Genomic DNA, 16,429 nt, shown 5'->3' on the forward strand with positions numbered 1-16,429 from the left:
AAACCTACATGGCTTCTGCCATGATACAAGTGTGCATTAAATCTGTGATTGATTCACCTCTAGAAACGAGATGGCTAACGTGACAGAAAAGAATCATTTTGGTCATTCGGGATTTCTAACACCTTCCTTTACCAATGTTCATTGTACTTTTCAGGAGTTTTCTAGAAGGCTTGGTTGGTACAGTAAACTAGCAACGTGGATCAAAATATGTGGCATGGAGAAAATAATTAATCATGAATTTTCATGACAACAAAAGGTTAATAACGGATGCCAGAAGTTTTTCGTATGAAGACAGGTGATGCTTGTGATATTTATTCATGAGCTCAAACAGGGATTAGCAGTGAAATGAGCATTTGTGCAGTTTTTAAGAGATTACCAGATTGGAGAATACTATAAGGAACTTTTAAAAGAGCTCAGACTGCTATGTGGATAGACTACAGAATGGCAGATTAAAAAAAAATAATAATAATAAAAAAAATCAGTATTAACAAAATCAACACTGCATACTACAGAAAATAGCTTGAATTAATCCCAAACTTTGTAGGACTTTAAACCAACCATCCACTCCCTGTGAAACCTGAACAAAGTCCACAGGGAGTTCTCTTTTGTGCAGCAGTCACCAAAAACAGACAACAAACAGGATGGTGGGAATAGCAGGGACAGATCAACCACCACTGAAATCTTGTATTACAGTCTACAGAACACTTTTATCCCTCTAAATATAGGACAGAAATATTAAGAACCTGATGATTTAAGAAAGGGGAAAAGAAGAAAAAAATAGCCCTGATACACTGATGAGGTAAAAAGATTGGTTCAATTTAGCTATTTAAGAAACTATTAAGAGAAGCCATGATAAGAGTATACAGGCTAATAAATGACAAAGATCAAGATCTTGATTTATCCTCTCAGAATACAAAAGAAGGATGACATTTATTTAAATGAGAGATTGAAATTTAGATCTGATAAAAGGAAGTGCTCTTCTCATATTCAGACTACAGGAATACTTGCCATAAAAATTAATTGAGGACAAAAACTTAACAGGATTCAAAAAAAAGGTAAGCATGTACATGGACAAAGACAAGTCTCATGCTTGTAAAACAAACTGTAGCTTTAGAATAAAGGTTGGCATTCAGGCTGTAAAGCACAGGTCTCACAGCATCTGGCTAGACTGCAACTTTCCAGCAGTAGCAACCATCATCTCAGTGCAGTGAATTAGTGGTCTGACCTAGTAAAGAAAACCCTCTTGGAAACACAACAAATTAATAGCAGCCACTTGCAGAAGCTCCCTGTATTGGTCTCTTTGAAGCAGTCAATGTCACTGCGGGTTTTGTGGTTTGTATTTTGTCTTTATAAAGAAAACAGTCCTAGTCTTGAAAGTTCGTAACTTAAAACCTCCAGATAAAAGGAAACTGAGAAGTGCACGTGTAGGATGAACACTTCCAATTACTGCAATTACAATTTTGCTGCTTAGAGGAATTGCAGAATGTTTTTAGGGAGGGATCTGAAGAACTACATGAGCATCGCTGCAGCAAAAAGAAATTTTGGCTCCATCAAAATCACCTGTGCACTTAATAAGAAAATAAATGAATAAAAAAAGTTGGTCGAGATGAAGAAGGCCAGGCCCACACCCTCACACCTCCCCACCATTCTACCTTAAGCGGTCCAGCACCAGGGAGGCTATATTTAGCCATCTCCCTGTTGCTGTGGTAACCAGCGCCTGCTCCAGCTGCACGCCAAGTGGAAAGAGCAAGCTTCCTCTGTAATGTAATTATGCACTTGCTACTTCCCTGGCAATAAATACCATAGTTTGATATTTCTCTAAAAACAGTCAACTGATTTTGTTCCCAAAGACATCGAGCCTCAGTTTTCAGTTTTTCAAGTCGCCCACCTTAGACAGTAGCCTGAAAATTTACAAAAGAACTGCTCATTTAAGCGTAATAGGAAGCCACAGATTATAAATTGTCACTTTAAGTGTTCAGAGCATGGGAGAAGAGCCACAGCAGAGAATCTAAACGCCATTACCAGAAGTGGCATTCACCTAATGCTGCTTTGTTTATTATAAATAAAAGATAACAAACACACCAAGATGCAGTTGTCTTTTCTCCTCACAGACCTGAGTGCAAGGCATGTAAAGTCTCCTCTATTTCTGTACTTGTCTTATAATGTATTGCCATAAAAGCAGCACTCACATCTGTAAAAGTATGCACTACAGCTGCAAGATGCTATAGCACAATACGTCACATCTATCTATTCAACACTCTATCCTCCTTGAACAAGTGAGGAATTAACAACGGGACTCCTAGTCTAGTTCTATTCTTAGAGGCTGGAGCCCTTCTTCCTAACCTAGGGTCCCGTGTTAGAAATCTATGGTTGGCCCAAAGAGCAGTCTAGTTCCTGCTCTTGGATCTGCTGGACGGACATGTCCTCCTGTGGTTACAGCCTCTTAGTGGCGTTAATAGCCTGTGAGCTATGACTATGTAGGAGCTGGCAGCTGCAGACATTGCTTCTGTGCACTGCGAACCCAACTGACTTCACAAAACCAAACAGAAAATGGAAGCTTTTTCAAATATTTTTCCCTGGGACAGAAACCAAGGCTTGATTCAAATGGAGCAGTCATTCAAAGTGGCTGCTCACACACAGGAAAAAGTTCCAGATGTGTACTTTTCTTTTTTTATAACTACTATTAACCTTTTCTTTCCAAGCTGCTTCTTAAACATTTATCCTTGAGATTCCCAAGGTAATCATGTAGTTAGGAAAAGTGAGAAGAAACATGACATAGGGTGCTCAAGGGTAGTCGGAACCAGAAGTCAGCAGCATCCTGGTTTGCTGCCTTTCAGTAAAATCATCTTATCCAGGTTAATACATAACAGAAAAACATACACAGGATATTCTGTAAGCAGAATATGCATCATTCTGTCCTAAGGAACTGAAAATATCAACTCTGCCAAACAGGTAACTACAATATCTCTTTAGACAAGGAAGAAACTGAGGCAAGAAATTGTTAGAGCTTCAAAGTTCCAAACATTGATAACAAAACAACACTAAATCCTTGGAAAGAAGAATGGCTTTGGTCATGTTGGTATCTTCAAAGGGCGGTGGTTTCACTAAAGGCAGGCCTCGTTATCTATCAATAACAGTATACAGACGAGGGCTAACTTCTGACTTACAAACCCTGAGTAGCTACCACCAATGTACTATAATCTTCATTCTATAGCTTTATTGGGAAATATTACACCCAGAGCCATGAGTCTTCTAATTCACATTTCTTTACATGAAATAAACTCCGTATCTCTTGGTTGTTTAACTAAAAATCTAAGCTTGCCATCACCCTGATGTGCTAGACACACCCATACTGGCCACTAGCTCTGATATTTTGTACCTACAAAGAAACTTCGTTTTAGATAGGAAACATTTGCTCTGCATCTGTGGAACTCTTCAGTAACTGAATCCTGATCTGCAATGAAGACTCCTAGACAGTGAGATGATGCAAGAAGTACCGGGTTTTTGTTGTTGTTGTGTTTGGTTGGGTTTTTTTCCCTGATCTTTGTCAGATTTGGAGGTTTGCCCTGTATATATGCTCCCCCTACAGTGTGTGTCCAGAGGCAATACCACTGGTGACTGTCACGCATGGTTCTACACAACCTTCCTCAGTATTGCAAGCATAGCTCAGATCTGACCTAGGGCAACCCCCAGCAAGCTGGGCTTAGTACCACAGAGACAGTGAACAGTCTGGCACAGTCAACATCAGCTAGAAAACAGCCTGGAGGGACTAGAGGGAAACTGTGCACCTTCTGGTTTCACCTGGGAGCTCGCTAGGAAGTCAGTACACATCTTCTGCAGTGACAGTGGTGTACATGAACTCTTATTATAAAGAGCTGGTCTCCAATTCTACTTTTCCAAATGATCACAGACTTTCCTCAATATACCTCCTACCGTATAATGAGAACATATTCTTTGCATCCATTTTACTTACAGTGACTTAGAGAAATAGCCTTAAGAAGGTTATTCCCAGGAACTGTAACCACCCCCTCAGAATAGCAGGTTGTTGAGTTAGTGCTGATGAGTCAGATGGGCTTTTTAATTCTGTTCTAAAAGGAATCACCACAACAGTGGAGAAGGGAGAGGAAAAATAAAAAGGGAATCGAGTGGAAAAGGCTTCCACCGTCTGATGATTCATGCACCATCAGCGTGACTCACCCGGCATTACTCTGCCATTAAAACATGGAGACTAGGCTGATTAGTCACAGTAATGAATTTTTCAAGAAAGGATTCTCCCCTATAAATAATGATGACTTTGTCTGGATAGTGTTAGTGTGACTCACCTTTCCAGCATGCTGGGCAGCACCAATCGTGTCATCTGCAAAAAGAAAACATTCGTGATGGCTGAGAATGCAGACACCAGACAGCCAGAGACCGAGGGAAGCCTCCCTTCCTCCCAGAAGCAGCTGCCGCCCCCTCCACCCTAACCAAGGCTCAGGGAAGCAGAGACCATACTTTGCGTAGGCAGTTTATTTTTATTCTACCTGGATAACTTGGCTCTGTCAAGTAGTGTGTGCACTGAATCTGGTGAACCCATCCAGCTAGTAGCTTAAGTACAATAAGAGTAAATTAAAAAAAAAAAAAAGTCTTCACTGCTTTGCAGTATTCATGGCCTCTGAAGAACATTAAAACACGAGAGTACTGTGGTAGGTGTATGATCTTTCTCTCCCCACAAAAAGCATCTGTCTTCCTCAAGACCGACTAAATTTTCCACCTATGCTAAGGCTCAAGATAACATCCAATGCATTTCAGCTAGGCTTACTGAGCTGCTGATTTTAAGTTAAATTGTAGAGCAGCAAAAGCACTGGACAGAACCAGTGAAGATAAGTTTCCTACACTACGTTACCTACAGAAAACACTTAAGACACAAAACATTTTTTTGCTGATGACACAGATGTTTTCAGACTGAAGAACCTTCACCCCCACAACGACAGTAGCTTTGTAAACCTCCTCACTGCTCTGGAAGCTTCTGCCTTTGTTAGGACTCTGAGCAATCTATTTACAACCTGGCTGAAGGATTCTCCAGAGCAGTGATCCTAAAATAAGCTTCCCCGTTGCAGACAGAGCAGCTCTGACAAGGGACGCAAATCAAGCATCAATCCAAACTTTGATGAATTTGTAAATAGTGTGAAATAGTTAATTTCCTTGTATTAATTGCTAACATCCTAAAATACAATTTAAATCCAAAATGTCTGCCTTTAAGAAATAACATCGAAGTCTGGCTTGTGCCAAACACTACCCTGCCCACAAATAACCCTGTTGGTGTCAGTGACATGACATTTATCAAAGACAGATCAGACAAGAAATATAAATTATCACTTTTCACATCTTTAAAAGATGCTCCAACAAAGTTCTTGAAAACAGTGAGGAGGGGGTAATAAAATACTAACAGCAGCAAAATGTAATATTACCACCAATGATACCAAATTACTTTGATAGCTTAAAATATGAAACATTTGAGTACTATGGGAGGAAAAACACAGAAAAAGAAATCAGCATAAAAAGGAACACAAAACTAAGAAACAAATCTTACTGTAGCAAGCTATTCATATTGCTGTCACCACTGCATTAGCCCTTACATATGACTGATTCTGGGTCTGCAGTTTGTTTTTTTAATTTTTAAAATTATAAAACGTACCTTTCCACAAAAGCGAAAAAAAAAATCATGAAAGAAACCCCCCAAAATTTCATTTGGTTACAGTTGGCACACGAAGAAAATGGTAGAGAAGGGCTGCGTTTTGTATTTTATTGGCATTTTTCAGTTGGGAGAGATTCTGCCACCAGCCATCCTGCATGACAGCTTCAACAAGGGACAGTACACGCAGGAGTTGAGCAGACCTTTCATGATGTCTGCCGTTCACATATTTAACTCTCAGCACTGGTCCAGACGTCAAACTAAATGTTCAGAGTTCGTAAACATCACCAAGTTAAACATATCTGATGCAACTTCAAAAAACCCTCTAACATTAAGTCTAAGTATACAAGAGCTTCTTCATATACTAATGCTTTAAAAGAGATATGGAAACAACTATTTATTTTAATGTTAAAGGATAAAGAATGATAAGGGCTAATTTTAAGACTAGTTCAAGATTGGCAGATCTCTTAACTGGTGCAAGCTTTATGATCTCTCCCACAGATCCCCTAGCAAACAGCAGCATGCTGTTTCTTGCCTCCCAGGGCAGTGTAATGCTGTGTATCATCTCCATAGATTGACACGTGGATGTGGACTGAAATTGCCTTACCCTAGGCAACCCATAAATGGTCTGAAAAAAACAGTACAGGATCTCCCATTGTATTACAGAGGGGACTCCACGTTTGAAACTTTGTGATAAATCCACACAAATACATTCATGGTCTAAATCCAAGTCACAGCCCACCAAGCAGCTCTAACAGCTTATCACAAACCTGCTGGTTATTACCAATACCCAAATCGGAGCACATAAAAACATGCCACAATAATTACTTGACTTACATAAATTCAAAAACTATGAAGCCATTGAGACATGAGATATAACAGGTACACAATTCAGGTAGAAATCAAGAAGTTTCTTGCCACCAGCTGTGTTAAGCAGCCTGTTTCTAAAGTTCAGCTAGACATGCAATCAATTTACCCCCCCACCAGAAAAACACTGAGGACAAAACTGATTTTCATACTCAACATCACATCCATTTGTTTCCATTAAAAATAATATTTTAAAGGAATTTTTAAAAATCTGTGAAATAGGGCAAAACTTTTTCCTATCTGTATTTTTACATCTTGCAATGTGTGAAGAAATATATGAATAGTCAGTATCTTTACATATAGAAAAAAACCCCACTTTTTCACGGAATAACATAACAGAAGGTATCTCTCTGAGTCAGTCTCACCTCATCCAGCAAAGTCCATGCTCAGACTGTTCCAGCAGTTCAAGAGCACTATTGGAAAAAATGCTGGCAGAGCATTCTGCAGCCATATTCTCAGCACTAAGTCAAATAAAATCTATAGCAGAAATGTAGTTTTGCTACTAATAAGTGTCCGTATGTGCTTGCATGATCTTTATCCAGAATAGCCAAACTCATTAACATTCTTGTCTTCTACAGCTATAATCTTAGACATGCCATTATGAAACAGGCTGTTGAACAAACACCTAGAATTGAATAAATATCTCCCAGATAAAGAATCTGAATTTTAGCTAGGTCTCATATAAAGACAGCCAGTTCTGTAATGGAGTGTATTTCATAAATGCCAAAGCATTGCAAGTCTGAGTCTATAGGAATTAGAACACAGGATGCCAGAGAACTCTATGGTCTATAGCAGTGTTTCTTTCTCTGAAGGTGATCTAAAAATGGAAGAAGTGGCAGGAAACCTAAAGGAGAGGCTGGGAACTACCCTAACAAAGTGCCTTCAGTTGGTGGTTACTAAGCTCACTCAGGCTTCCTTCACGTAACTTTTTCTGAACGAATGCTACTTTCTACAGAAATACCAGTGCTGCAGTTGAAAACAGGAATGTTCCCATTTCAGCCAAGTGGCCAGACAACAGGCTATGTGAAAACCACCAGCTCAAACAAAGCAAACTTTTTTCTTTCTTTAAGTTTGCATTAGAGCAGAGTGAGAACTCGCATGTGCATGTGTGTGCAGCAGCTGAGAAATTTGCTCAGGACAGTTCCCTCTACGTGAGAAGTTGTTAATCTTTTATATTTTATAAGGTCTGTCAAAAAAAGTTATATTTAGCACACAACCATTAAGCACTTGTTATGGAGGTTCTTGCTTGTTTGTTTTTCAATGATTTCATGTACACAGTATAGAGTTTGGGGTATAGTTCCTTTGGTTTGAGGGGCTGCATTATTTTTTTTTTTTTCAATCAACCTCTTTCACACCTAACACTCCAGCTCCTAAGTGTCAGGACACTCAGAGCAAATGGCTAACTTAAGGCAGAAATTCATTACAGACCATCCAGGTGGCCAAGAAGGCCAACGGTATCCTGTCCTGTATCAAAAATAGCGTGGTCAGCAGGACAAGGGAAGTGATCCTTCCCCTGTACTCTGCATTGGTGGGGCCACACCTGGAGTATTGTGTTCAGTTCTGGGCCCCTCAGTTCAGGAAAGACATTGAAGTGCTGGAGCGGGTCCAGAGAAGAGCAACAAGACTGGTGAAGGGGAGAGGCTGAGGGCGCTGGGGTTGTTTAGTCTGGAGAAGAGGAGGCTTAGAGGTGACCTCATCACTCTCTATAACTACCTGAAGGGAAGTTATAGCCAGGTGGGGATTGGTCTCTTCTCCCAGGCAGTTAGCAATAGGACAAGGGGGCATGGGCTTAAACTCTGCCAGGGGAAATTTAGGCTGGATATTAGAAAGAAATTCTTTACAGAGAGAGTGGTCAGGCATTGGAATGGCTGCCCAGGGAGGTGGTGGACTCGCCGTCCCTGGAGGTTTTTAAACTGAGATTGGACATGGCACTTAGTGCCATGATCTAGTAAACGGACTAGAGTTGGACCAAGGGTTGGACTCGATGATCTCTGAGGTCTTTTCCAACCCAGTCGATTCTGTGATTCTGTGATTTCATTAATCTTTACAGGCAGCTGTCATTTCTTGACATCCATTTATCTGCAACTGCATTTATTACATGTCTGGCAAGCACTGGTTGTATTGCCCACTCTTTCTCATCAGACCCGTCTTCTATCCTCTAATTTTGGAAAAAAAGACCACCACTGTAAGCCTAAAGGAGGAGAAATTCCTACTAGCAGATTTAAAAATGCACAGCCATATGGATAGATTTATGTTCTTAAACAGGTGCTAGTCTTAAAAGATCCTGTTAGAGGACTAACAAATAGTTAAGTTACAACCATGTATTCCCAGTGCTTTGGGTTTTTTTTCCAGAAAAAAAAAAATCTCCCATTCTTAGTGATGACTGAGTTGTAGCTTTTTCTCGCTCCAATCAAGCAATAACTCAAGAGCAGAGCTTAGGAAAAGAATAATAATTGGTAAAGTTTTGAATAACTTTCAAGTGGTATTCCCTCAGACTGCTAAAATACAGTAGGAAACACTGAGGTAAAAATTCAAAGTCTTCCTTCACATCTTATAGGCCACACAACTGTTATACAAAGTCAAAAACATACAACTACAGTTGTATATTTAGAGACAAATCATTCTATGGTAAGATGTTAGAACTACAAGTCACTCTTTCTACTTCCAAAAGGTATAATGATCTGTAATTAAGCCTATGCAAGTATAAAGGATGAAGATAGAGAACTTGGACAAGTTTCTGCTTTGTTATGCAGCAAAGAAGCTTCCTTCAGACATCATTCACAGATCTGGGGTGAAATTATAATAGCTCAAAACAGCATAACTTTTTAATGATCAGCAATTCTCTGTGGTGCTCCCACTCATGTACAAACACATCACTGCTCCTTAAGACAGTTCATAGTGCCTGGGCAGAGGATTCACACAAGTTCACAAATGCACTATGTGTTTCACAAATAGTTAACTGACACCATGTCCATGCAACCCTCCTCTGCATTCTTTACACTGAAAGAAACAAGGACTGTCCATATGCACTGGTAGCACCTACTATTAAGTGTTTAAATGTGTCCATTTCAAAAAAATTCTTAATGCAGCTCATGCCCCAAGCTGAACAAGAATGATTTATGTTTGCAAAAACTGGCAAGTAAGCCTGATGTCAATTCAACACAGTAACCTGTGTACAAGGTCAGTAACCATAAAGGGGAACAGGACATACAAAGGGAACTACAAACAACATGCTGCAAGCTTTGTTCATTGTCAGTGACTTTCCTTTGATCTAGGAGAAAAAGTTTTCCCTATTTAGACCCAAAAACTTTGGACTCCAGTTTACAAGAGAAAGCTCTCAAAATAAGCATCTTCCCACCCCTTCCCTTTACATAGGAAAAAGACTACTCAAATAATAAGACTGAACTTTTTATTTTCAAGATGTGGAATATGTATCTGTCTCAACTCCAAATCTACAAAAAGCCACAGAACTCCAGGATTTCCTAAATTTCTCCAAGTTACTTGTATTTTGAAGAAAAATCTCATGTGCTTCCCTGACTATTGCTGAAGAGTGTTTATCACAGCTACATTTCCCTTGTTCCAGCTGCCTGTGTATCATGCTCTCAGGTTCAAAGTCAGCAAGGTGGGAAACTGCAGCTTTTAATTTCTCCCTCCGGACCATCTGAATGATACTCATGACCACCTTCACAGAACACTTGCTCCTCTTCCAAGTGTTCGCAACTGTCCGTCTCTGTTATAAACTTTTATTATGTACTTGGCTAAATCATCCCTCCTTTGATTATGACTTTGAATATCAATGTAAAGAAACCTCTTGACTACATTAGAACACACAGAGTGATTTCTTCTCACAAGACAGGATTGCCACTCCCCTCAGAACTAAGTTCCACTTGCTGTGATCCTCTCCAATACTCAGCTAACACAGAAATTCACATAAGATTCTAGCAGAGCACAGGCAACTATCATCCAACTTCTGGTAAGGTACCTTTGCAGACACGGTGTTAGGCTGCACTAGTCCATCTGAACACTCATGGGAGAGAGATACGGCATTTCCTACTGTCTTTCAGGATTATTACTCCCCAGACTTTTCTTCTATCTATGTACAGGCCCACAAAACAATATTTTCCTCTGTCTCAAATACACTAACTTCTTTCCCCTTTTCAGTTTTATATCAGCTGCAGGTGGTTGTGGGGTTTTTTGTTTGAGCCTTGGGGAGGGGGGGGGTGTGTTTGGTTTGGTTCACAGAGTATTTATGTATTTTGAAGTCTTAAGCAAATTATAAGTTTTTCAAATACAGTGATGATAAAAATCCTCCATCTTGTAGGCCTAAATCCCTTTGTATTTGACACACAGTATACAACACAAATAAGGTGATCAAGGCAAAGATTAGCACATACACCAAGCCACATACATGTGTGTAATTTACTCCTCCCTTCCTCTGTCAACACCCATTTCCAACAGAAGCCTGGCCTGCAAGCCTAAAATTTACATTCCCCCACAACATAATACCTTGCAAACCAATTCAGTACCTTGCTTAATCAACTACTAAGCCAGCACTCCCTGAACTACTTAGTCTCTCATTTTTCAAGAGAACACAAGTTCATGCCTCACTCCCAATGCAATTACCATATTGTGATGCTGCAAACAGAAATAACTTACTTGCTGTTCCTCACATACTAAGTATCTCTTGCAGCTTCCCAAATGAGAAAGAAGGGCTCCCTGAAGTATGGGAAACTATTCTTTATGCTCATTATCTGCCCTGTTTTTTCCACTGGACAGCAAGCCTGGCATCCTTGGCTTTCAACACATTAATCCAACAGCCAAATCAAGGTCAACTGTTTTTCCAGGTTAAAATAAAGGCTGTAGTATACAAAGGTGAATTGACACAGGAAGATGCAGTTGATACAAAGGAACTATAGATGACAACTATACAGCACAACTATAATTTTGGCTCTTCAACACTGGCTGGTTAGTGAAGAGCCCCAGGACTTTTAACCTGATATTTTTTCAATGTCAAAAATAAGTTTAGCTTGTGTCTCAAAATTTGATGAGACATCAAAAAATAATACAAACCCATGTTACCTGAACTACCATCAACAATCATTAAAGTTCTGTTTTTTAAATCCCCCCAGAAGCTTGAGATGCAATTATGACAGGAACCATGAAACTTCACATACTACCCTGTCTTCCTCATTTATCTGTCAACTCAATCCTTGCACTAGGCTGCATCAAGTCTCAAGCTTTCCTGAGAAAATACCACAAACAAAAATTCTTCATTCTGTTTATGGCATCATCAAACCCAAAGCACTTCTAGTTTTGTATATTAAATGAAGAACAGACTAACTCCTGCACTGCACATGACCATAAAAATGTGGTATTTCCTGGAGAGCTTAAAAAGAACTTACTGCAGTGAGAGGGGGCACAGTGGTGTTTGACTGGGTTTTTAACCAGTATTTTATAAGATGTGAGATTTCCAATGTGTTTTCTGCATTTTTACATAGCTTGTTTTTGGTGGTGTACAGGGTGCTTTGAAGGCAGATCACAGTAATCACACCAAACTGTCCAGCCCAAAAATTGCAACACCATGGGGTTCATGGGAGACCTAATCCATCAGTGCTCTAAGGACACGATAGGAGCAAATAGCATCAAACAGGATTTTGAAAAGAAACATGTTTAAAAGCTCTGATGGGAAACAAGTTCTCAAACACATAGGGAAATTTCATAGTATTAGATTTTCTAACGGTTTGGGAAAAGTATGAAACAGCAGAACCAACTAGGCTGATAATTTATCCTGGGAGGTGAAGATGGAGGTCTTATCTCTCATTGTATCCCCTCCTGCTCAATGCATTTCCCCTAGGAAATCATTGAGCTGCCCAACAAAGAAAACAATGGGTCAAGAGGTAAGAGATGATTATCCTTCAAACAAGCTTTCACTTGTGGCAACAAAAGAGACCTTAACAATTCTGCAGAATCAAACTGTGCTGAATGTCTTCACTTTCCCACTCCAAGCCTAAGGAGCATTTCAGCCAGAAGCAGAGGTATTTGACATGAGTACCAGAAATGTTATGGTATCCAAAGAAGTGTTGCTGACAGCACAGGTGCAGGTTACTTAAAAGACTTGAAATATTGTTACCCTTTAAGCACTGAGGAAGTTTGGTCCCAAAGGCAAGGAAGTAGGTGGTAAAGTTCCAGAATGTAACAGTAGACCATTTCTGTAACACTTCTGAGGAGGATCTGAAGATACTCTGAGCCCAAATGGATACACAAAACCTGCTTTGCCTCTCCTGTACCTTTAGCTCTTCAGCAGGTCGTCATCTCCTTGCTGAAGGACCCAGTGCCATCCTCCATCCCAAACTTCATGTTTTTAATCAGGCAAGAAGGGTTGTTTTTGGTTTTTTTTTTTTTAAGCACACTTATACCCATGGGTAAGAGATTAAATCAGCCTCAAACACCAAACTACATGTTCACAGGATTATGTCCCAAAAAATCTAAGTGAAAGGACACACAGGCTTTCCCAAAATTGTTTTTCCTACCATGATTCCCCAGTTCCACGGGTTCGCCTGAAAAAATTACTTACAGATGGTATATATCTCTAATGTGTTCCTCTTCCCAAAACAGTAAGCATCTGGCATGCCTACTGTTTAATTACACAACAGGCTCATGCAGGATGAAACATTTTCAAGCCTGGAAGCTTATGCTCAAACTGATTATACGCAGTAACAGAAGCTGCTCACAGACAAGAAAAAAGTTTTCAAACATAAGGAAAAACACTGTTAAAACACAGCAAGTAGATATTTGGTTGACAATGCAAATTTTACAAGAACCTGTACAACAATTTTGTTAAATAGTTGAACACCACTGATCACAAAGACTCAAGCTACAAAAGACACTAGTTTACTCTGGAAACCAATACAATCTGGCTGCATCTCTGGAATTTTAGGTACATACCCAGTAAAGCAGACCTTAACAATTATTCTAGACTACCATCTTCAGAAATGCATATACAAGTAGTTGATTTGTAACTTTCATAGTCTAGCAAAATGCTCCCAGGAAGCCTGACACCCCAAATTCTTTAATCACTGAATAGTGCACTCCCTCTGCTGGCACAGCACGGATGTCACACCTTAGCAGAGGCATTCTTCTGATGACACTGATCTCTAGCTAAGAGGGCTACGCACAACACCACTTCACATTTACACCTGGTGTAGCTGTGTTAACATTAAAAAAATTCTGCTAAATTACTTTCATAAGAGAAACTTTAAAAGGTGCCCATTAATAACCGAATTCTCTGATTAAAATCTTTCAGGAACGCAACAAGACACCACAGACCACAACCCTTCTCAGTCAACTAAAAATCTGTACTTATTAGGCTAGCAGTCATTTTCAAGATGAAAAATTTCTGAAGACTCACTGTTGCAGCATTTCTAACTCTGCAACAAGTCAGTTTAAGATGTCAAGTAAATCACGCAGAAGTGAGTTAGCAGCAGCAAGCTGACATTAACAATCCCATTTAGTCATGCAAGGGTTGCTTTTTCACTATTTGCCTATGTTTACTAAGGTGTGAGAACCTTACAGAAGAATTATTTCAAGAGGTCCCGTGCCTCCCCACAGGGAAACAGAACACCTACACTTTAGACTCCCTGAGAGCACCATACTATATGAATTTAGTACTTAATCCAATCAGAACAGCTACAAGAATGTCAAATCTTTCAAGCCAGCTTTGAAACACGTAATATTTTAGCTTTGTGGCAAAAAAGTTAACCCTCGGCTAATGGAGATGCAAGGTGTGTTATGCATAGGAAGAGAAAGTTAATGTTTAGCAGTGAATAATCACAAGGAGTTTCTTCAGCACTCGCTGGTAATACACTGGCTCCCTGTGTCATGTAAGCAGCTGCTATTCCCTCTGTCCCTTTTAAGCTTTGAAACAGTAGGATGAAAATCTGATTTATGAGTGGGCCTCATGTTAATAAACGAGGAAACAGCCATATATTTTAGCCTCAAGTCAGGTTGATTTCTTCCTGATTAAAAAAACATACAGCTTAAATATCAAAAAGGGAAGCTCACTACTTCAAAAGTTAATGCACACTTCTGTGAACTTCGTTTTTCTTCTTGTTCATATATTTCACACAAAATATTTAAGTGCCTTCTCACAACAGTATACAAATCCTTAGGCGTACAAAGATAAGGAAAGCCTACCCCAAAAAACACACATACAAGTGGAGAAGAATAAACAATTACATTAGAACTAGAACAACCAGCATGAAGCAGCATTAAGTGTCGTTTCATGCACCTACCTGGCTCTACTAAATAGAATTTGTTGCAAAGAGACTTATCAGCTATTTCACACACCAATCAGAACAATCGGATACAACAATCAGAACCTCTGGGTTACTCCAAGATGAAAAATGAACCTGTGGTTCAACAGGTGAAAGTAATTGCTTCAAACAACTGGATTTTAATTGTTTGCTGCTTTGAATTAAGGCATGAAGAACAGGTGTTGGTAAGACAGCACTTACCTTACAAACAGCCATGATGTTAATGTTGATCATTTTGTCAACAGTCTGCAAGAAAACAAAGTTTTGGGGTTTGTTGTAAGTTATTTGATCAATATTTACACACCCTTGGGGTTTAAGTGCCAGGATAAATTAAACCTTACACTTACACATCCACCTGTACTCCTTGCCTTCCTGCTTAAGTACCAGGAACAGTGACAGACTTTCAAAGCAAAGTCTGTGAATGGCTGTCAGTCAAGTTGTATCTCTGATTAGGAACTCACCCCAATAAAGAACAGCATAGATGTCTCACGTTGATACTGTATTTCCTAGCTCTATTTGCAATATTTATGAACCTAAGTATATTCTGGTATTTTAGATATGTTCATAAATTAGTGTCTGTATTTTGCTCATAAGCATTTCCTAACAGTGTTTTAGTAACTTAAAGGTCATGGGGTAAAGAGAAAAAAAAAAAGTATTTTTTTGCTAAATATTATGAAGCTTATTTGAAAGTGAATGAAAAAACAGATACATCCATCAATACTTAACCAGAATGCACAAACCCACAGTGGATACAGGAGCTACAGGGCTTTTGGAAACAAAATCACGCACCACTGAAATTGTCCAGAATCAGAGTTTTCAATGTACCCAACACAACCAAGATTGTCCCCACATTACAAACTGTCTAAACCAGTCATGTTTAAGTTTCATACAGTGTTATGGAATATGCAGACAGGAGTGAAATTCAGATATTGACCCCACAGCATTTGTCTGAAATAGAAATACAAAATGAAAAAGCAGGGAACAGCATGAAGTAAAAAACAACACAACAAGAGAGACTGCCATAATCTGGATTGTGTTATGTTGTTTATGTAGATCTCCTAGCTTTTTGAACCCTAAATTCTAATCAGAAAACATAATTATGCGAGTACCTTCACCAAACCTAAATACTTTCGCCGTATCCATTAAGTATTTAGTGCTAAAAATGAGAACACCAGAAGGTACCACTAAAGCACTTACTTTATCCAGGTCTGGCACATCAAGAAAATATTCAGGATAAACATATGAAATTCCCACGTTGTTGACTGAAACAAAAATATGAAGTTTTAGTTAGATAGCTTGCATGAGATTTGATTTGTCATGCTCTGATAAGGGACAATTTTCAAGCAATCCTCTTGAAAAGTTGCATTTAAAACATTGTAATGAACACCATCACTGAGTTCCTCAAGGCTGTGGAAATGGGGTTTCAAGCCAAAGAAAAGCTCTTGGTGCCTGAGAGGGTATTAAGGAAACTTAATGCAGGCCATGCATCACGATCCCTCTCCTCAGCCCCATTCCCGGAGCAGCGGCTGCCGGGCCCCAGGCGCCACCGCAGCTGCCGCCGGCAGGTGGCAGCCGG

At 39.5% G+C, this 16,429-nt stretch overlaps 1 protein-coding gene across 1 annotated transcript in view; it reads right to left on the reverse strand.

Moving 5' to 3' along the window:
• The window catches only part of HSD17B12 (hydroxysteroid 17-beta dehydrogenase 12), a gene marked incomplete at its 5' end in the record, with an annotated part of 87,160 nt that overhangs the window by 15,239 nt on the left and 55,492 nt on the right, over window positions 1–16,429 (reverse strand). The window contains 3 exon segments of the mRNA XM_082059214.1: window positions 4,323–4,357; window positions 15,055–15,099; window positions 16,051–16,115. Coding sequence (XP_081915340.1) covers window positions 4,323–4,357; window positions 15,055–15,099; window positions 16,051–16,115 — 145 coding nt within the window.

This window comes from Streptopelia decaocto, assembly GCF_964273445.1.
Source record: "Streptopelia decaocto genome assembly, chromosome: 7".
NCBI lineage: Eukaryota > Metazoa > Chordata > Aves > Columbiformes > Columbidae > Streptopelia > Streptopelia decaocto.